General features: G+C 52.6%; 1 protein-coding gene across 1 annotated transcript in view; it reads right to left on the reverse strand.

Moving 5' to 3' along the window:
- HMCN2 (hemicentin 2) overlaps positions 1–16,915 on the reverse strand; it is a gene marked incomplete at its 5' end in the record, with an annotated part of 182,655 nt that overhangs the window by 59,591 nt on the left and 106,149 nt on the right. Inside the window, 13 exons of the mRNA XM_010856950.1 lie at positions 109–222; positions 331–504; positions 2,265–2,456; positions 6,116–6,202; positions 6,619–6,732; positions 8,249–8,416; positions 9,566–9,847; positions 10,756–10,917; positions 13,366–13,485; positions 13,694–13,790; positions 15,026–15,201; positions 15,850–15,973; positions 16,102–16,124. Of these exons, the coding sequence (XP_010855252.1) occupies positions 109–222; positions 331–504; positions 2,265–2,456; positions 6,116–6,202; positions 6,619–6,732; positions 8,249–8,416; positions 9,566–9,847; positions 10,756–10,917; positions 13,366–13,485; positions 13,694–13,790; positions 15,026–15,201; positions 15,850–15,973; positions 16,102–16,124 (1,833 nt within the window). The remainder of the gene's footprint in view (positions 1–108; positions 223–330; positions 505–2,264; positions 2,457–6,115; positions 6,203–6,618; positions 6,733–8,248; positions 8,417–9,565; positions 9,848–10,755; positions 10,918–13,365; positions 13,486–13,693; positions 13,791–15,025; positions 15,202–15,849; positions 15,974–16,101; positions 16,125–16,915) is intronic.

The following is a 16,915-nucleotide window of genomic DNA, read 5'->3' on the forward strand; positions in this document are numbered from 1 at the left end:
CAGAGGGGACATGTCACATGAAGGTGCCTGGGGTGTCAAGTGCAGCCCCGGCACTCCCAGGCAGCCTCCTGCCCACGCAGCCGGTGCCCTGGCCGGTCCCTGACTCACTGAGGACTTCCACGTGGTAGTTCTTCATGGCCTCGCCCAGCTCGTTGGTGACCACGCAGGTGTACTGGCCCGCATCTTCCTTCTGGGCATTCAGAATCTGCAGCCCGTGGGTGCCTGCTTGGGGTAGGACAGCGGCCAGGGTCACCCCTGGCTGCCTGCCTCTGACCCAACCTGGTGACATGTTACCTCCCCCCCTTCCCCCCATCCCCTCGAGGGCATCACCTGGGAGCAGCTGGATGTTGTTCAAGGCCTCAAAAGGGACCCCGTCCTTCATCCAGGTGATGGTGGGGGCGGGAAAGGCCCGCGTCTCGCAGATCAGAGAGATGGGGTTGTTGATGGTCACAGTCACCTCCTCGTCCACGCTGTCCTCCGTCGCTCCCAGGATGGAGGGAACCACTGCAGTGGGGCAGGGGGTGTGCTCCTGAACAGGGATCCCCCACCCTGGGCCCGAGGACCCGGAAAAGTCTGAGACCCTGGTGCTGGGCTTCAGTGCTGTTGTTGTTTGTGTTACACAGATGGGAAATGAGGCTCAGAGGAACCACGCCCTGTGCGGCCAGACTTCAGTTCAGGCCTGGGTGGCCCAGAGCCCAGGCGCTCCCTTACTAAGCCATATCATAGGGGAAGCTGGTCAAGTCTGCCTCTATTTCCCCAATAAGCTCTTAACATCCATGCGTGTGCAGGCTCAGGTGTGTCCGACTCTTTATGACCCCGTGGACTGTAGCGCGCCAGGCTCCTCTGTCCATGGGATTTCCAGGCAAGAACACTGGAGTGGGTTGCCATTTCCTCCTCTAGGGGATCTTCCTGACCCAGGGATCAAACCCCCGTCTCCTGTGTCTCCTGCACTGGAAGGCGGATTCTTTACTACTGCGCCACCTGGGAAGCCCCTGTTAACATCCAGACATCTACTAATTTTTCCACAGTCTTCCCAGTTCTGTGTGTGGTTCCAATTTGTACCCTGCTCTGAGCAGAGGTTGGGGTGGAGTTTTGTTCTCTGCTGAGTAAAATAGCTCTGCTTTCATGGGTCCCCAAATATTCTCTTTCAGCTCTTGCTGGGGACCCTCCTTTTTACCAACAGCAGTTTATTTCATTTTTCATTAATTAATTTTGGCTGCTCTGGGTCTTTGTTGCTACGTGCAGGCTTTCTCTAGCTGTGACGAGGGGCGGCTAGTCTCTGGTTACGCTATACAAGCTTCTCTTTGCGGTGGCTTCTCCTGTAGCAGACTTCAGACTCTAGGGTGTGCAGGACAAGTAATTGCAGCTTGCAGGCTCTAGACCTCGGGCTCAGTAGTTGTGGCACACAGGGTTAGTTGCCCCCAGGCCATGTGGAATCTTCCAAGAGCAGGGATCGAACCTGAGTCCCTTGCATTGGCTGGTAGATTCTTAACCACTGGACCTCTAGGGAAGTTTTGTGCGTGCTCTGCATGCTAAGTTACTTCAGTCATGTCTGACTCTTTGCGACCCCATGGATTGCAGCCTGCCAGGCTCCTCGGTCCATGGGATTCTCCAGGCAAGAATACTGGAGTGGGTTGCCATGTCCTCCTCCAGGGGATCTTCCTGACCCAGGGATCGAACCTGGGTCTCCTGTGTCTCCTGCATTGCAGATGGATTCTTTACCACTGAGCCATCTGGGAAGTCCTACCAATAGCATTTTGAGAAACAGATCTGTCTAATCTTCTAGAACCCTGCTTCTCCTAATGAGACAGTTCATGCTGATGGCTCTTGGGAGAATGACTGCCTGGGTGTAAGCCCCCACCCTGAGGCCTGGAGTCTTGTCACCTCTCTAAGCCTCACCGCTTCACTGGTGACCGGGGGACAAGCACATCTCCCACCTCCTAGGATAGTCAGGGGACGCCTGTGGTCCAGTGGTTAGGACTCTGCCTCCCAGTGCACAGGGCTTGGCTTCGACCCCCAGTCAGGTAACTAAGATCCCACGTGCTGCTCGGTGCCCCCACCCCCATTCAACTAATCAGGCCTCTCCACATGCCTGGCTCGTGGTAGGTGTTTAGCCAATATACCCACTGTTGTTACTTTTGTTGTTGCTGACATGGAGGAAATAAAAGTAAAGTGCTTTGTGGGAAGCTGCCTGTAAGGAGTTGGTCACCTTGGTTTTCCCTTCTGCTTGAACCTAGGGTCACCAGGAGATGTTTGGCACTTACCCAGGACGCTAAGCTGGAAATGCTTGGTCTTCTCCCCTACGGCGTTGGCTGCAACGCAGGCGTAGTGGCCCGCACTAGACAGGTTGGCGTGGAGGACCCACAGGAGGGCTCCATCTGGAGAAACGTGGTGGGCGTCTCCACTAGCTAGGGGTTGGCCGTCTTTGAACCATGTGACCTTGGGCTGTGGGTGGCCTGTATGCAGAGGGGAGAGGCAGGTGAAACGATTCAGTAGGTTTTCACCAGGTCAAACCAGAGGCCAGAGGCAGCTCCGAGATGGGGTGGGAGACATCGTTCTCCATTTCAGTCCAGAGGCCCGTGTGGCAGGGCAAGACACAGAAGCAGCCGTCAAACCTGGCCCGGACCCTTTCCTATGTGATTCGGTCACCGTTTCCTTTCCCAGGTTGTGGGCAGGGATGGCTTGGTACAGACAGGCAGGACATAAAGGCAAATTATTCTTTCCATCCATCCATTCATCATCCATCCATCCATCTACCCACCCCACCCCATCCATCCATCCTTTTATCCATTCATACATACACACATTCACCCATCTGTCCGTTCATCCATCTATCCATCCATCCATCCATCTCTCCCAGGCCACAAGCATTAATGGGAGCCTACTTTGCCAGGCACTGGGGGAACCATGGTGACAAGATAGTCCTTGGTTCTCATGGAGCTCAGAGCCTGGATGGGGTAGACAGATGTCACAAGGCCACTCTGGCCCAGTGGAGTCAATGCTGCGACAGGGGAACACTAGGACCTTGTAGGAGAACAGCAGAGAAATGACTCCAGAAAGAATGAAGACACCCAGTGACTGGTGATGGAAGCAAGGTCTGATGCTGTAAAGAACAGCACTGCATAGGAACCTGGAATGTCAGGTCCATGAATCGAGGTAAATTGGAAGTGGTCAAACAGGAGATGGCAAGAGTGAACATCGACATTTTAGAGATCAGTGAACTAAAATGGACTGGAATGGGTGAATTTAACTCAGATGACCATTATATATACCACTGTGGGCAAGAATCCCTTAGAAAAAAATGGACTAGTCCTCACAGTCAACAAAAGAGTCTGAAATGCAGTACTTGGATGCAATCTCAAAAACGACAGAATGATCTCTGTTTGTTTCCAAGGCAAACCATTCAGTGGCACAGGAATCCAAGTCTATGACTCTACCAGTAATGCTGGAGAAGCTGAAGTTGAACCGTTCTATGAAGATCTACAAGACCTTCCAGAACTAACACCCAAAAAAGATGTCCTTTTCATCAAAGGGGACTGGAATGCAAAAGTAGGAAGTCAAGAGATATGTGGAGTAACAGGCAAATTTGGTCTTGGAGTACAAAATGAAGCAGGGCAAAGGCTAACAGAGTTTTGTGAAGCGAACACACTGGTCATAGCAAACACCGTCTTCTAACAATACAAGAGAAGACTCTACACATGGACATCACCAGATGATCAACACTGAAATCAGATTGATTATATTCTTTGCAGCCAAAGATGGAGAAGCTCTAAACAGTCAGCAAAAACAAGACTGGGAACTGACTGTGGCTCAGATCATGAGCTCCTTATTGCCAAATTCAGACTTAAATTGGAAAGTAGGGAAAATCACTAGACCATTGAGGTATGACCTAAAACAAATCCCTTATGATTATACAGTGGAAGTGACAAACACATTCAAGGGATTAGATCTGATAGACAGAGTGCCTGAAGAACTATGGACTGAGGTTAGTGACATTGTACAGGAGACAGTGATCAAGGCCATCCCCAAGAAAAAGAAATGCAAAAAGGCAAAATGTTTCTTTGAGAAGGCCTTATAAATAGCTGAAAAAAGAAGAAAAGTGAAAGGCAAAGGAAAAAAGTAAGATATACCCATTTGAATGCAGAGTTCCAAAGAATAGCAAGGAGAGATAAGAAAGCCTTCCTCAGTGATTAGTGCAAAGAAATAGAGGAAAACAATAGAATGGGAAAGATTAGAGATCTCTTCAAGAAAATTAGAGATACCAAGGGAACATGTCATTAAATGATGGGCACAATAAAGGACAGAAATGGTATGGACCTAACAGAAGCAGAAGATATTAAGAAGGGGTGGCAAGAATACACAGGAGAACTGTACAAAAAAGATCTTCACGACTCAGATAATCATGATGGTGTCATCACTCACCTAGAGCCAGACATCCTGGAATGCAAAGTCAAGTGGGCCTTAGGAAGCATCACCATGAACAAAGCTAGTGGAGGTGATGGAATTCCAGTTGAGCTATTTCAAATCCTAAAAGATGATGCTGTGAAAGTGCTGCACTCAACATGCCAGCAAATTTGGAAAACTCAGCAGTGGCCACAGGACTGGAAAAGGTCAGCTTTCATTCCAATCCCAAAGAAAGACAATGCCAAAAAATGCTCAAACTACCACACAATTGCACTCATCTCATACGCTAGCAAACTAATGCTCAAAATTCTCCAAGCCAGGCTTCAACAGTATGTGAACCGTGAATCTCCAGATGTTCAAGCTGGATTTAGAAAAGGCAGAAGAACCAGAGATCAAATTGCCAACATCCACTAGATCACTGAAAAAGCAAGAGAGTTCCAGAAAAACATCTACTTCTGCTTTATTAACTATGCCAAAGCCTTTGACTGTGTGGATCACAATAAACTGCAGAAAATTCTTTAAAAGAAGGGAATACCAGCCCACCTGACCTGCCTCCTGAGAAATCTGTATGCAGGTCAAGAAGCAACAGTTAGAACTGGACATGGAACAACAGACTGGTTCCAAATCGGGAAAGGAGTACATCAAGGCTGTATATTGTCACCCTGCTTATTTAACTTATATGCAGAGTACATCATGCAAAATGCTGGGCTGGATGAAGCACAAGCTGGAAACAAGACTGCTGGGAGAAATATCAATAACCTCAGATATGCAGATGACACCACCCTTATGGCAGAAAGTGAAGAGGAACTAAAGAGCCTCTTGATGAAAGTGAAAGAGGAGAGTGGAAAAGTTGGCTTAAAGCTGAATATTCAGAAAACTAAGATCAGGGCATCCAGTCCCATCACTTCATAGGAAATAGATGGGGAAACAATGGAAACAGTGAGAGACTACTTTTTTGGGCTCCAAAATCACTGCAGATGGTGACTCCAGCCATGAAATTAAAAAACGCTTGCTCCTTGGAAGAAAAGCTATGACCAACCTAGACAGCATATTAAAAAGCAGAGACATTACTTTGCCAACAAAGGTCCTTCTGGTCAAAGTTATGGTTTTTCCAATGGTCATGTATGGATGTGAGAGTTGGACCATAAAGAAAGCTGAGCGCCCAAGAATGGATGCTTTTGAACTGTGGTGTTGGAGAAGACTCTTGAGAGACCCTTGGACTTCAAGGAGATCCATCCTAAAGGAAATCAGTCCTGAATATTCATTGGAAAGACTGATGCTGAAGCTGAAACTCCAATATTTGGCCACCTTATGCAAAGAACTGAGTCACTGCAAAAGATCCTAATGCTGGGAAAGACTGAAGGTGGGAGGAGAAGGGGACAACAGAGGATGAGATAGTTGCATGGCATCACCGACTCAATGGACATGAGTTTGAGCGAATTCCTGGAGTTGGTGATGGACAGGGAGGCCTGGCATGTTGCAGTCCATGGGGTCGCAGAGTCCGACACGACTGAGCGACTGAAGTGAGCTCTGCAGTCAGATGAGTAAGGAAGAGTGTTTGTGGCAGAGGCATAGAGAGTGAAAAGTCCAAGATGGCAAGGGACACCCTGCAGGGAACAGCAGGGCAGTGGGCAGGCACCCCAGATCTCTGAAGACCCCTCCTCCCACAGCTGCCTCTTCACCCTCCTCCAGTCCGCTGTGTGGCCCTTACCTGAGACGTTGCACATCAGGTGGGCCATCTCCCCCTCGGGGACCTTGACTGTGTCCTCCACGTCCTCCTTCTCAATACTGGGAGGAACTGCAAGAAGCAGGGAAGACAGACGCTCACTGACCAGGCTGAGCAACCACGGAGCAGGAAGCCAAGCGCCCACTGGTTCTGTCTTCCATTCTCCATTCCCTCACACCTGCTGCCATGGGGCAGGGGATCTAATAAAAATTTGCAGCTGGCTGAGGCAAATACCAGTGCCGCTGGGAGAAGGCCCCAATCAGAGGAAGGCAGTTGGGTGGTATTGAAAATCTTTGCCCCCTTTCATCTTGGGTTGATTCTGGCTGTTTCTGGCAAGTTCTATGGCAGCCTCAGAGAAGAGGCTGCTGATGAGGCAAAGAAGACAAGGCTTGGTCTCTCCCTCCTGTCTGTTCTGGGTCCACTCCCAGAGGCTCCAAGGCTGGAAGGAAGGATGGGTGGGCGCCCGTGAGAACCACGCGGTGACATACCCAGGACCTCCACACTGAAGTCCCTCCGTGCCTCCCCAGCCTCGTTGCTGGCCAGGCAGGAGTAGAGGCCTCTGTCCTGCTCCTGCGCCTGGGTCAGCTTCAGCATCCAGCCACCTGTGAAGCGGGAGAGTGGGCTCCAAGCACAGCTGCGAGCAGCCTCCTGTCCCCAGCTGAGCCCAGGCTGCCCACTGGAAGGAGGAACACGCTGGGCATTATATTTAGATGTTTATGAGTCTGCCTCCCACAGTGTTCCATTCCTCAGAGAGGGAAACTGAGACCTGGAGGGTCAACAGACGGATGGAGCCCTCTGGACATTAGTCCTTGCTGTTGTTTAGTCGCTAAGTCCTGTTGTTTAGTTGCTAAGTCCTCCTCCGGAGGATTTTTCCAACCCAGGGATCAAGCCCTCATCTCCTGAATTAGCAGGTGAATTCTTTATTACTGAGCCACCAGGGAAGCCTGGATATTAGACCTACGCCAGGGTAAACTTCTCTTAAGCTTCCCGGGTGACTCAGATGGTAAAGAATCTGCCTGCAATGTGGGAGACCTGGGTTCAATCCCTGGGTTGGGAAGATCCCCTGGAGGAGGGCATGGCAACCCACTCCAGTATTCTTGCCTGGAGAATCCCCATGGACAGAGTAGCCTGGCGGGCTACGGTACATGGGGTTGCAAAGAGTTGGACATGACTGAGTGACTAAACACACATAAGCACGGGGTAAACTTGACCCTGTCCTAGTAAGAAGACTCTGTCACCTGGCTACCCTCTCTTCTGTGGATTGACTAGAGCTGAAAGCACAGCAGTGGTTTATGTAATCCTGGCTCAGATCAGAACCCCATTCTACTCTGATGGACCTGGTGAAAGTCCACCTTCTCCCAAGGACCTCTCAGAGGTGAACCAATTCCTCTCAGGGGAACACAAGGATTTCCTAAGACCAGCCCAAGGAAAGCAGATATACAGGACTTGCCATCACGGCTACTCCTGTACCCGGGGCAGACATCACTAATCGATTACCGCTCTCCTTTCTGCCAGACCCAGATGCAGTCTCTGAATTCATCTCATCCGATGAATACTGCAGCCCCTACCAAGTGACAGGAAGTGATACACGAGGGGAAATTTACCATCCCAGCTTGGGCTGCATGGAATAATTGATGGGTCATTGAGGCCGAGCCTCAGTGGGCCTGGAAGTCCCTGCAAGATTCTGATGGGATACTGCCTCCTGAGCCTCAGTTTCTCCATTTGTATTCCAGCAAGAACCATCACAAACCAGCTTTGTGAGGAAGATGAGTATTCAGAGGAGAAAGTGCTTGGACCAGCATTTCTAAAGTTTGCTACAGCTCCATGGGAGGTTATATAAGCTCTGTGAGAATTTTTTTTTTTGGCTGCAGGACTTATCAGAACCTTGACTATGCAAGTGATTCTTGTGGGTCTCCAGGAAAATCGAACAGGAAGCCTTTTCCAGACTTATTTAAATCCTTATTTTTTTTCCTGGAGCACCTCATCTGACCAGACTTTTGGGGTGCACTCTTGGGAGACTAATAGCTGAAAGGATTATCCCAACCATGCCGGGCAAGGCAGGATCAGAGATCACAGGTACGTGATGGACAGAGGCAGAAGCTGAGTTTCAGACCTTACCTGCTAAGAGGTAGGTGTTCTCTCCAGGGCTGACAGGCTCCTCCCCTCGGAACCAGCGGATCCCTGGTGGTGGGATGCCTGTGGCTTCACAGAACAGTGACAAGGGGCTGTGCAGGGTGGCTGTAACATTGGTCAGTGGGCCCAAGTCGCCAATGAGCTCTGGGGGCACTAGATACAGAGAAGAAGCCACATTCGGGATGCAAATGGGTGCTGTATGCTCTTTCCTACCTCCCCACTGGCCTCCCCAAGGATCCCCGACCCCCAGTCTCAGAGCTGCTCCCAGTGAAGGGGGTGAGTGGTGGCCACATGCTGGTCTCTGGCATCAGGCTGAGGCCTCAGTTTCCCCAACCCCTCAGAGGAACACCAGGAGAATCCGACAAGGACATGTGTGAAGCCCTTAGCTCAGACCCTGGTATGGAGCAAAACTGAGCAAAGGAGACAGAAATCAGAGCCACGGGGAACACAGACGGGACCCCAGACCCACACAGTAGAGTCCCATTCAGAAAGGAAGCCCCATCTATCAGGCAGGGACAGGTCGGCGAGGCCTGGGGTCCCAGCAACACTGGAGATATGATAAGAAGGTCTTCCCTAAAGGACCCCTGCCCACCTCTCTCCTTGTCTCTTCCCACTCCTCGCCTCCACCCTGAGGTATGCAGTAGGAGCTCAGTAAAAGACTAGAATCAGGAGGCCGTTCTAGCTACTCTGCTCCAGGCCTCCGCAGAGTCTGTTCCCTCCGTCCAACACTCTTCCTCTTACCCCAGCTCCTGATGAACTCCAACTTAGCCTTTACATTTCAGCTTTAAAAGTCACCTCCTACAGGAAGCCACCCTGACTTCCTAAGACAGATGACGGTCTAGCTGATCTCTTAGGGACGCCCAAATCCCAACATCACACACGAACCATGCAGAATAAAGACTGCCCAGAACAGAGCAGGAAAACAGCAAAGGAGAGAGAGAGTGAGGGACTTCCTGTGGTCCAGTGGCTAAGACCACAGACTCCAAATGCAGGGGGGCCCAAGTTCGATCCCGGGTCAGGGAACTAGCTCCCACATGCTGCAACTAAAGATCCCACGGGTGGCAACTAAGTTCTGGTGCAGCCAAATAAGTAAACAAATAACTTTTTAAGTGGGGGGAGGGGAAGGGAAATGAGGGCTATTTGGAGCCGGTCCTGATTTTGAGAGCAGTGCGCAGCTTCCGCTGACAGCAGCATTAGCCAGAGGCCTGGCTCCTGGCAGAACAAGGAGGTGGCCCCAGGAACACGGAGACAGAGGCTGCCTTGCCGCTTCCTGCCCTCCTCCCGAAGGCTGCGGGTCCTCACCGAGAACGGAGAGCGAAAACCTCCGCTCGGCCCTCCCGGCCTCGTTCTCGGCCACGCAGCTGTAGCGCCCGGCGTGGGCAGGCTGAGCCCGCTCCACGTGCAGACTCTGGCCGTGGTTCTGGAGCCGCAGGCCGGACTCGGGCCCCACGGGCCACCCGTCCCGCTCCCACGTCACCCTGGGCGCGGGTTTCCCTGTGGCGTTGCATTCCAGGCTGGCTTCCTCGTCCTGAACCACGGACACATCCGCGTAGGGCTCCAGGGGGCCGGCAATCCGCGGGGGAACTGGGGTGGGGAGAAAGCAGGTCGGGGGTCGGGGCGGGGAAGGGGGCCGCCGGGCACCACGCCTCAGGCCAGGCTCTGGGCTCGCCTCCATCTGGCATGTGTACCCCTGCCTCTCGCTGGCCGTGTGACCTTAGCCAGGTGACCTCACCTGTCCGGGCCTCCACTTTACATCTCTATAATGGGATCACCACGGTACCCCGGCCCCCTCTCCCATACCCTGGGAATCACCGGAGGGCCTGCCGTTTGGACAATGAGCTCACAGCACGGTCCTGAAGATTTGTAAGGACTTTTCTTCCTTAGAAATCAGGGGCTTCTAAACAGTTGTTAGGGCTGGGGGTGGGGGTGGGGGATAGTTCCACAGGTGGGGTTCTCCTCCAGACGGTGGAACGCACTGTTCTTGGTTGTATTTTCTGCTGCTGCTGCTGCTAAGTCGCTTCAGTCGTGTCCGACTCTTTGCGACCCCAGAGACAGCAGCCCACCAGGCTCCTCTGTCCATGGGATTTATTTTCTAGAATGATTTATATAAGGCTGAGATATTTAATTTTATCCCGCATAGGATAGGTAGATGGAGACTTGAGTTTCCATCACATATAGGAACTTTATATCAATTTTACATTTCTTTAGTTTCCAGCTGTTTCAAGCTGTCGTTTCCTTTTTCTCTCTGGGCCATTGGGGGTCTCTTGGCATCAAGCTGCTTGCTGTCTCACAGTCAGGAGCTATAAGAAGCTGACTTGGAGGGGGCAGTTAAAATGGCACTAATCTAAAGTGGGACAGGAGAATCCAGCTTCTGTCTTTGCTTGGGTTTTGGGGGGTGAGGTCTGCCCTGCCAGGGTGCCTGGTTGCCCACCCTTCAGGCTGACCCCTTCCAGCCCCTTCCGCCTGGTCCAGGTCATCCCAGTCCGACTCACCATACACCACCAGCTGCTGGTCCTGACTGCTATTTCCGGCCACGTTGCTGCACTCACAGGTGTACGTTCCCTCCTGGGCTGGCTGGGCCCGTCCCAGATACAGCAGCCGCCCCACAGCTGACACCTGCGCAAGGCTGGCCCCCTCCCCGGGCAGGGGCTGACCTGGATGCATGAGAAAGAAGCCCCTGGTCCCTAGTCCTTCCACCTTGAACATATGTCCTCCCATCCATCCTGGCCAACTCCTGCTCATCCCACAGATGCCCACTAAATGTCACCTCCACCAGGAAGACTACCCTGAGCACCAAATCTGATCCCAGAATCCCCTCTGATAACCCACAACTCTGAGCTTGTCCCCAACCCAGCTCTACCTACAGGTGGCACGTCTGAATCCTTCCCTGGCCTGGGCTGTCCTGGAGGGAAGACTCTGCCTCACTTTCCCCCTGGGGTCCTTGGAGGCTTTCCGGGGCCTGGCATATATTAAGGCTTAGTGAAGGCTATTGAGTAAATGACCCATCTGTCTAGCTACAGTGGTGAGGGAGGGAGACCAAGCAACAGGCACGCCTGGAACCAAGGAGACCCCGATGCAGGGAAGGATTTTGTAAGCCTGGAGGCACTAACTTTCATCACCCTGCACCTGTCACGGAGGAGCAGCCCTCTGGGCTCCCATCATCCAGCAGCACGTGTCCCAGCCGGGGGAGGGGCCCGGGTGGCCACACGACACGCTTCCTCACTCTTACATTCTATTCTCTGTCCACACTCTCTCCCCTGGTGATCTCGGCTTGTCTTGTCACTTCCGGATTTATTCTTAGCCCAGACCTCTCCTCTGAGCTCCAGACACCTCTGGCTGACTGCCCATTTAACATCTCATTGGATGTCTAACAGATCTGAAAATTAAAATGCCGCAAACTCCCAGTCTGACCCCGTAAACCTGCCCTCACAGCCTCTCTATCTCGGTGATGGTAGCAACTCTCTCGATTGCCAGGCCAAAACTTCAAGTCATCCTCAACTCCTCATTCTCCTTAGCCCCTCATCCCAGCCATCAGGAAATCCTGCCAGCATCGCCTCTGAAATGCATCTAGAAGACTATGGTCGCCTCTCAGTACCTCCTGGCTACCCACCTAGTCCAGGTGCCAGTTTCTCTTGCCTAGAGTCCTTGCGGAAGCCCCCTCACTGGCATCCTGCTCCCACCCTTGTTCCCAACGGTCTGTTCTTATCATGCTGGCAGGAACCTGCTAAGCACAAACCAGATCGTGTCCCTCCTTTTTCCAGACTCCTAAAACAGCACATCTCACTCAAGGTAAAAGCTGGGATCCTTACAACAGCCTTGGACCCAGCCATCACAGCTCATGTGACTGCCTCGAGCTGAATCTGCTGCAGCCCCGCTGACTCCTCTGTTGTTCTTCAACCACCCCTGACTCACTCCTGCCCCAGGGCCTTTGCATCTGCTGTCACCTGCCTGGAATGCTTTTCCCTACAGTCGTCTCATGTTCATCCCTCACCTTCTTCATGTCCGCTTGGTCAAATGTTCCTGACCACTCAACTTAAAATTGCAAATCCCACCGTTCCCCCAGCAGTCTTCTCCTCTTTCTTGGCTTATATTTTTCTCCATAGCATTTATCACATCAGGTATTAAGTCATTTACAGGCACACCTCAGAAATAGCACAGTTTCAGTTCCAGACTACCGCAATAAAGCAAGTATCGAAATGAAGTGAATCACATGAATTTTTGGTTCCCTGGTGCATATATGTTGATACTATAATCTGTTAAGTGTGCAATATTGTGTGAAAAGAAAACAATGTACACAATTAAAAATATTTTAAAAAGCTAACCATCATCTGAACCTTCAGCAAGTCATAAACTTTCTTCAGTAGTAACATCAGAGATCACTGATCACACATCACCATAACAGACTTAATAATAACAATGAAGTCATAAATACTGTGAGCATTATCAGAATGTGACAGAGACCCAAAGTGAACAAATACTGTTGGAAAAATGACACCAACAGACTTTTTGGAGGCAGGGTTGCCATAAGCCTTCAATTTGTAAAATACATAACACCTGTGAAACTCTAAACACAGTGCATTAAAACGAGGTATGCCTGTACTCGTTTTTCACTTATTATCTGACTGTCTTGATCCACTGATGCATTTCTAGCACCTAGAATGATGCCTGGCACAGACAGGCTCTCAATAAATACTAGTTAAATGAATGAATTCCAAATATTCACTGAGCATCTCTTTTGTACCAGGCACTGCTAAGCCACTGCTGAATTCCCAGACAATGCCTCCCGGGGCTCAGGGATTCATGGAGGAGCAGACACTGAGGGACTAAGGTGGGTGACATGAGAAGTTAACACAGGGGCGGTGTCAAGGAGGTCCTCTCCCTAGACTGGGAGGGAGGTCAGGGAGGGCTTCCTGGAAGAAGAGACATCTGACGGGAGGCCCTGAGATCAGTCTAGCTCTCACTGGCTGAGAAGGGGCTGGAGGGGAGTAGGGGGCTTCTGTAACCAGCACCTGCACCCGTCTCCATCTCAGCCAGGGTTGGAAGCAAGGGCAGGGAGCAGCCTCCATGGGTGGGGCAGTGAGCCTGGGGCTCAGCCAGCCTACCGTCCTTCTTCCAGGAGATCTTGGGGAAGGGAACGCCCCGACAATCGCAGGAGAGCCTGGCGGGGTTCCCCTCGGTCACGGTTAGGGTGCGTGGCTCCCGCGAGGGGAACACTGGAGGGACTGAGTAAAAACAGAGCAGAGGTGAGGAGGGCAGGAAGCTGGGGACTGGATGGGAAAGAGGCCCCGGGGAGAGGGCGGGGTGGGGGAAGGCTGTGTCCTGGACCCATTCAAGGCAGCACCGCCCTCCCCCTGGGCTTGAGAGCCAGCCCTGACAGACGCAGCGGGAAGGGACCCCAGCCCAGCCCAGCCCAGCCCGGGAGACCCTCACCCCAGACATTGAGGTTGTAGTGCTTCTCTGAGCGGCCCACTTGGTTCAGCGCCTCACAGGTATAGCGGCCCGTATCCCCCACCTCGGCTCTGTCCACCTGGCCGGGAGCAAAAACCACCCATCAGGGGTCCAGCGCAGAGATGGTGCCACATCTCTGTGACCCTGGGCCTGTCACTTTCCCTCGCCGAGCCCACGCTCCCACCTGGAACCTGGGGGTTGACAAACCAGTGGTAACACCCGCTGTACCTCCAGCACCGGGAAGTTTCTGGGAGCCAGGGGCTTGGTGGCCCTGCCAGCCTCACCCCACTTCACATCCATAGCCGTGTCCCAAGGGGCAGGCGGAGGAGGCCCTGTCTCAGGGGTCAGAGGAGCCGGGCTGTGGCTTTGAAGAATGAAAGAGGAAGGAGGGGCAGTATTCCAGGCAGAGGAAGCCAAACTGAAGGTGCTCGGAGTTAGGAATGATCACATCACAAAGTGCAGGGGGCTGGGGGAAGGAGGAGCCGGCTGGAGCAGAGCGTGCTCCCCAAAAGCTTGGAGCTGTGCCCCCTTCCCCTAGCTGATGTGGATGAGCTGTTCTCTGGGGCAAATGGGTCCACACAGGCACTCTCTGGAACTCTCCCGGCCAGCCCAGGAGAAAGGTGTCACCGTGCTCACAGGTGAGAGACCTGAGGCCAGAGAGGTCCAGACAGGAGGTGCCTGCCACAGTCAGGAGGGGCGGGATAAAGGTGAGATCCGGGCTCACTCTAGATGCCCCTTGACTTGCCGGGCTGGATGAAAGGCCTTAAATGCCCAAAGGCAAGAAGGCTTTCCAGCAAGGAGTGAAAAACGGGTGGAAAGCTTTGGGGGGAGGGAAGGGGCTGAGAAAGACTGATGCTGAAGCTGAAACTCCGATACGTTGGCCACCTGATGGGAAGAACTGACTCATTGGAAAAGACCCTGATTCTGGGAAAGATTGAAAGTGGGAGGAGAAGGGGACGACAGAGGATGAGATGGTTGGATGGCATCACCGACTCAATGGACATGAGTTTGAGTTGGTGATGGACAGGGAGGCCTGGTGTGCTGCAGTCCATGGGGTTGCAAAGAGTTGGATACGACTGAGTGACTGAATTGAACTGAGCTGAAGGGGCTGAGAGAAGCTCCCAGGGCTCAGTCCTGGGGCTTTGCTCTCCATCCCAGTTTGGCTGGAAGCAGCTCTGCTGGGTCTGGGGACTGGATGGGCTGCCAGTCGAGATGAGCTGAACTGATGTTGGAGGATGCGTCCCCGCCCGCCTGGGTCAGGGCTCAGCTCTGCTCATGGTGGGGCCCTCCTTGGTGGCCTGGGAGGCCGCACACCTCCAGCAAGGCCTTGTCTGCAGAGAGGTATATGCCGGGCCGGGGCTCCAGGGGGCGGCCGTCCTTGCGCCAACTCAGCACAGGAGGGGGCACAGCGTGGCTCCGGCACTCCAGGGCCACGGACTCGTTAGCCACGACAGACACGTTCCGCTCTTCTCCGAGGATGCTGGGGGGCGCTGCGGGAGGGGGCGGGGTGGGGGCTGTCTCAGGCGGGTGAGTCGAGTCACGTCCTGAGTCAGAACCTCCCCCTTCCAGCAGCCAGGAGCAAACACGGGGTCGGGGAGGTGCCGTGAGGATGGGGGCCACCCCCTGAACTGAAGCCCTCTGCTCCTCCCCTCAACGACCAGCAGAGGAGACCCCCAAACCTCAATAGGATGGTGGGTTATGACGTCAATATTCTGAATATGATTTTGTACTTTACTTTTATAATTTTTTTAAAAAGAAACTTTAATCTTTATTTATTTAAGGTCTTAGACCAGGCCATGCACAGCATATGGGATCTTAGTTCCCTGATCAGGGAGCAAACCCTTGCCCCCTGCATTGGGAGCACAGAGTCTTAACCACTGGACCACCAGGGAAGACCCCTGATTTTGTACTTTAGTTGTATCAGATGTTACCACTGAAGAAAGGGCCCACCAGCCCACCTGTCCATGACAGGGGAGTTCATAGTTTAAGACATGGCTCGGGGGGGTCCGATGGACCCCTACATGAAGGCAGACGCAGTCTCAGGACAGACCTGGCACATCCATCCCCTGGGGATGCCCCAGCCCCACCGTCTTGAGCCTCCAGCCCGCACCCGGCAGCCTCCGGGGCCCGAGACTCACTGTGGACACGCAGGACGACGTCCCGGCGGTCCTCGCCCACTGCACTCACGGCCACGCAGGAGTAGCTGCCGGAGTCGGAGACCCGGGCGCTGGCCAGCATGAGGACCCGGCCCCCAGGGAAGACCTGTACCCCAGAAGAAAGTCCACGGGTGATCCGTCCCCTTCACGAGCTGGCATTGCTGGCAGGTGTGCCTGGGCAGCTGCCCAGGCCCCCAGAGCCCCCCAGCAATGCACTGGAAATGTGAGGCATACCCGAACCTCAGAACCTCTGCTGGCTGGTGGGCAATTCTATCGGCCCTGAGAAAGGGTCCCCTGGGGAGTAGGGCTGGGGCTGGGAGCCCTTAAGATATGGCCGGTCCCCAGGTATAAGATACACAACAGATTTCAAAGGGTTTGTACCAAAAGGAGAAGGTAAGATGTCTGGTTAATGACGTTTTATAATGATCACTTGATACAGTGAAGCTTTTTGAATATACTGGGTGAACTAAAATGTATTTTTTATACAGCAGTTTTAAAAATATTCCCTTTTTATATAGCCAAAGGGTATCCTGTTTGTTTGTTTCTTTGTTTATTCATTCATTAATTTTGCCTGCGCTGGGCAGCTTGCAGGATCTTAGTTCCCTGACCCGGGATCAAACCCCTGGCCCTTGCAGTGGAAGCACGGAGTCCTGATAACTGGATAGTCAGGAGATCCCCTAAAATGTATTATTAAAATTGGCTTCACCTATGTCTTTTTACTCAGTCTAATGCAGTTACTAGAAAATTGTAAATTATATATTTGGTTCCTAACATATATTACATTAACATTATGTTATGTTCAGTTCAGTTCAGTCACTCAGTCGTGTCCGACTCTTTGCGACCCCATGGGCTGCAGCACACCAGGCTTCCCTGCCCATCCTATGCATAATGCAATGTACGTTATGTTACACTACGTTATATTATGATTATGTCTTATATTGGTGGTAGGCCTTGTTCCTGGAGACCACCTGGCCCCGACTCCTTTTAGCTGCTCTCCCTCCTCCCTGCAGCCAACCGTCCTGGGCCATCACTGTTGCCCCGCGCCCCC

This window comes from Bison bison, unplaced genomic scaffold (genome assembly GCF_000754665.1).
Source record: "Bison bison bison isolate TAMUID 2011002044 unplaced genomic scaffold, Bison_UMD1.0 scf7180017864375, whole genome shotgun sequence".
Taxonomy (NCBI): Eukaryota; Metazoa; Chordata; class Mammalia; order Artiodactyla; family Bovidae; genus Bison; species Bison bison.